The sequence below is a fragment of the Diabrotica undecimpunctata genome, chromosome 7, assembly GCF_040954645.1.
Source record: "Diabrotica undecimpunctata isolate CICGRU chromosome 7, icDiaUnde3, whole genome shotgun sequence".
Classification (NCBI taxonomy): Eukaryota; Metazoa; Arthropoda; class Insecta; order Coleoptera; family Chrysomelidae; genus Diabrotica; species Diabrotica undecimpunctata.
This window is the reverse complement of record NC_092809.1, coordinates 112,222,120-112,227,160: the sequence shown is the minus strand read 5'-3', so window position 1 is coordinate 112,227,160 and position 5,041 is coordinate 112,222,120. Positions and strand designations below refer to the sequence as shown.

The following is a 5,041-nucleotide window of genomic DNA, read 5'->3' as shown; positions in this document are numbered from 1 at the left end:
CGCCATGAAACATGTGCCCGTAAGTTATTTTATTTTAAACCGCGGGACAAACTCGCTGTGGGTCAGGGGTCACCTAAACACTGCATACTATTGATCTTTAAACTGCCATTTTCTAAACCTCGATCACTGTCACTCTTGGGTTAATTTATCAGTAGCATAAATCTTTATCGAGAAGATGCCTGAGGAGGTGCGTAATAATATTAATCGTTTCTATAATTTGGCTTTTTGAACTTTCTTTTTACAAAATATGTGACCAATGCTTGTTATATTCTTTAACTCGATGTTTAACATTACTGTTGATGTTGAACAATAACCGTAAACTATAATTTATGGCCCGATGTGTTTTATTTATTTAGAAATGTATTTATTACGTGTTAAATCTACGATAAAAGTTAATGTAAGATACACGTATGTCTTAATTTGGAAATTTATAATTTCAATAAATAACTGTGACAATAAAAAATTGTAAATATAATTAATGATCCTGACAAGTTGTGGTCTGAATTAAAAACTATTATTAATCAAACTGAAAACAATCTCAAAAACATAAACCAAAAAGAAAACAAACCTTGAATGACTGATGCAATATTATAAATAATGTAAGTGAAAAAACAACACAAGAATAAAGATAACAGAATATATAACGAAATTTACAAACAAATAATAAGAAAGATATAGAGCCAAATGAGAGGTGGCTTACAGAAACATGTCAAATTCTCCACAAGAAAAAAAAGAAAATAAATGGAAATAGAAATAAAAAATAGTGTGGAATACTAACAGGCATGAATCAGTGACGTAGCCAGGGGGTGTCCAGGGGGTCTGGATATCATGTAACGATCTAATTTGCCTACCACATTGGGTATCACTTATAGGGGTTAAAAGTGGTGACTGAGCAATTACTGGAGATAGCATAAGCAAACAAACCGAAACGTTTGCGAGCAGCCACTCTTATTTTGTTTGGGGAGCTGGGTCGTAAGTAAGTGAATAAAGGAGAGACAGCAAGGGGTAACAAAGAAAGAAATCAAGAAAATACTTACATAGATTTCCTAGGCAACAAAACACAAGAAGGTTTCTAAACTATTTGAAATTGGACGCCATTTAAAAGAATTCACTTGCTGGATAAAAATAAAGGCTTTTCTTTCCTAAAAACTATTACAGGGTGAAAATCTTTTTAAAGGAACTAAATCTAAAACTCCTGGTTTATAGAGAGACATTCCATATTTATTATTACTTCACATCAACAGGTATTACAAATAATATTAACAAAATTTATCAACAAAACTTACAATTTCGCTATTTGTAACGATTTACACCAAGCTCCAGTGTTGGGCAATACTTGTAGGAATTTAAATTACTATTAGAAATGAAAAATATCTAAATTTTTCAACGGAGCTTACATAGTTCGAGATATAATATCTGTCTTTGGGGATCTCCAGTGTCCATTCTTTCGAGGTGTCCTAGTCATCTTAGTTTATTAATTTTAATAGAACGGACGATGTTGTATTTTTCATAGCATTGATACAACTCAAAATTGTAGCGCTTGCGCCATATTACGCTTTCTTGTACTCCTCCGTATATCTGCCTAAGTATTCTTCTTTCAAAGCGGCCTAACAGTTCTTCGTTGCCTTTTACCATAGTCCATGTCACTGACGCGTATGTCAGGACAAGTTTAATAAGAGTTTCATATATTAGTATCTTATGTGTGATGTTAAGAGCTGTTTTAGTCCAAAGTAAGCTCTGTTCGCCAGGTATATTCTTTTCTTAATTTCTACGCTTACTAGGTTGCTGTTATTTAGTTATGTTCCAAGATATTTAAACTGCGAGACCCCTTCGAATGTGTGTGCTTCTGTCTCTAGATCTTGTGGTGCCGCTATTTTTGTGCTGTTCGTGACCTTCATGTATTTTGTTTTGGATACGTTGACCTGCAGTCCCATTGTCTTGCTTTTTCTAATGTTTCAAAAGCCTGTATCAGGTCTCTTTTTGTTCGTGTTACTATGTCAATATCATCTGCGTAGGCCAATATCTCTACACTTCTATTGATGATCGTACCTCTAGTTATTATGCCCGATTTCTCTATGGCTCTTTCTAGAGCGATGTTAAACAATAGGCACGATAGACTGTCTCCCTGGCGTAATCCAGTATGTGTTTGAAAAGACCTTGACACTCTGTTTCGTACCTTCACTTTGCACTCAACTTTCGAAAGAGTTGCCTTTACCAATGTTATTAGATGCGACGGAATATCTAGTTCTGCCATGGCATTATAAAGTGCGCTTCTGTCTACACTGTCATAAGCGCTTTTAAAATATATGAACTTACTTTGTAAGCCGTATATAAGAGGGTAATGCCTCGATAGTTGTCACATATTAGTGGACCCACTTTTTTGTGAATAGGCCACTGTTGTTTTGTTTGGAGAGCTGGGTTGTAAGTATGTGAATAGAGGAGAGACTGGAAGGGGTAAATACAAAGAAAGAAATCAAGAAAATACTTACATAGATTTCCTGGTCAACAAAACACAAGAAGGTTCCTAAACTATTTGAATTTGGACGCCGTTTAAAAGAATCCTCTTGCTGGATAAAAAGAAAGGCCTTTCTTTTTTAAAAAATATTACAGGGTGAAAATCTTTTTAAAGGAAATAACTACTGGTTTATAGAGAGACATTACATATTTATTATTACTTCACATCAACAGTTATTACAAATAATATTAACAAAATTTATCAACAAAACTTACAATGGCGCTATTTCTAACGATTTACAACAAGCTCCAGATGTTTGGCGATACCTAAGGAATTTAAATTATTATTAGAAATGAAAAATATCTAAATTTTTCAACGGAGCTTACATAGGGTTTACATTTGAACAAAAACGGATATCAAAATTATAGTTATGTACCAAATAACAGAAAAGGATAATAGGGTAAAACGCCAGTTATTGGACACGAGACAGTTATTGGACATTACAGTGTTAACTTGCGATTATAAGATTTCTGCAAGTGCTAACAAGAGTATATTTCACTAGGTGGCACTACTCGTTTCTATATCAATTACATTCTTATGTATATTTTCTGCCTTTAACGGGTTCTGTGATTTTTTCGGTAAATATTTTAAGGTTATGTGAGTGAAGTGACATTAAAGCATTGTGTTAAGCATCTGCTCTGACTTTTTTTTTCAAAACTACGTGTTATTTTTAAGGTAAGATTGTATTTTTATTTAAAAGTGTGTAGTAAAGGCACTTATAGTCCCTAAGGTAGATCGCGTACAGTAATAGGAATTTTAATTCGGATTTAATTACGCCTGTCCCATAACTAAACTAGAAAACTTGCTGAATTCTATTATGGGGCACCTGTTCAATCACTAGGTAACTATACTTACCACATATTTCTACAATTTTCAACGGGTTTACGTATAATTCACTGTAGATAGCAGTAAAATTAGAATAGTAATCGATTTGACAGTTATTGGACAGCTTCCAGTAACTAAATTTGACCGTCCAATCACAAAATTGATTTTTTAGGATTATAGTAAAATGCCTCAATACGATAAGAATAAGATAGAATTTAAATTAAAACATCCGGAACATAAAGATACACTTGGACCGTCTCTTATTTTAACTTGCGAGGAGGAGAATAATCTGATTAGGTACGTTCAATAAATTTATCTTAATATTATATCTATATATATCATAGCATTATTTGATTTTACATTCAATATTCCAGATGGATACAAGAAACCGCTTCAAAAGGTTTCCCCAAAAAGACTAACGATTTAAAAAGCAGTGTGCAAAAATTTTTAACCGAAAATCCGCGCCCCAATAACTTTAAAGATAATCCACCTGGAGAAGGATGGTTAAAAGTAAGGCACCAAAAAAATATATTTTAATCTGTATTTATTGTTTAATTTTTTTAGGGATTTTTGAAGCGACATTCAGAGGTTTCTAAAAGGACAAGTGAAGGTGTGACGGCAGCTAGCGCTTGTGTATCTGAACGATACATCAAAAACTGGTTTAAAAATATTAAAAACTATGTTAAAGGAAAACATCTAAAAGAAGTTCTAACAGATCCATCAGGAATTTTTAATGGAGATGAGTTAGTATTTCAAATATGTCCATCTACTGGAAAAGTATTTGCTATGAAAGGTTTAAAAAATGTTTATAATGTTGAAAAAAGCTGTTCAAAAGAAAACGTCACTGTAATGTTTACGTTTTCAGCAGACGGTAAAATTTGCGTGACAATGGTTATTTATCCTTATCAACGTATTCCAGAAAAAGTTGCTAAAAGCATTAATCCTAAATGGGGTGTGGGCAGAAGCGATAATGGTTGGATGACGGCAGAGACATTCTATCAGTATATTGCAAATGTTTTTTATCCCCACCTAATTAAAAATAATATTAAGTTTCCAGTTATACTTTTTTTAGATGGGCACAAGAGTTACTTAAGTTACCAATTAAGTCTAATGTGTATTGAACTGCAGATTGAAGTAATTGCACTTTATCCTAACACCGCAAGGACTTTACAACCATGTGACGTTTCTATTTACAGTCAGTGAGAGAATCGGAAGAACAGCATTCAGAAGGGGTAGTGAATAAGGTTGTATTTGCTTCTATATTGGAGCAAGCTACAAAAAAAGCTGTAAAACTGAAACAGTAGTAAATGGTTTCAAGGTTTGCGGATTGTTTTCATTTAAAGCAGATGCTATTGACTACACAAAATTTTTAGGAAAAGAAGTAGTAAAAAATTTAATCATTTCAGATCATAAAAAGAAACCCAATATTGAAAATACTTTTGTAAATATCTTTGGATAACCCAATGGTTCTAAAAAATAGAGACACAAACATTATTATTATTCAAAATATATCTATCACACCTGTTAAAAATACTGAAATAAAAAATCAAACAAAGTGGCATTGAAAATATTTCTGAGAGTAGTAGTACCAATGATATACATATTCAACAATATAAAACTAATGTTTATGACTTACCCTCTACAAGTAAAATTATTGTTAAACACGAATTGATGGGTAATTTTTTAACTTCTCCTACTGTA

At 32.7% G+C, this 5,041-nt stretch overlaps 1 protein-coding gene across 1 annotated transcript; it reads right to left on the bottom strand.

The window, feature by feature from the left end:
• Nucleotides 1–1,894: 1,894 nt before the first annotated feature.
• On the bottom strand, nucleotides 1,895–2,254 carry LOC140446599 (uncharacterized). Its single transcript, XM_072539170.1, has one exon. It carries the CDS (start codon nucleotides 2,252–2,254, stop codon nucleotides 1,895–1,897), a length of 360 nt encoding a protein of 119 aa, XP_072395271.1.
• Nucleotides 2,255–5,041: the final 2,787 nt, after the last annotated feature.

Coding starts and splice junctions, on each gene's coding strand:
- LOC140446599 (XM_072539170.1), bottom strand. CDS start 2,254: ATGGCAGAACTAGATATTCCGTCGCATCTAATAACATTGGTAAAGGCA.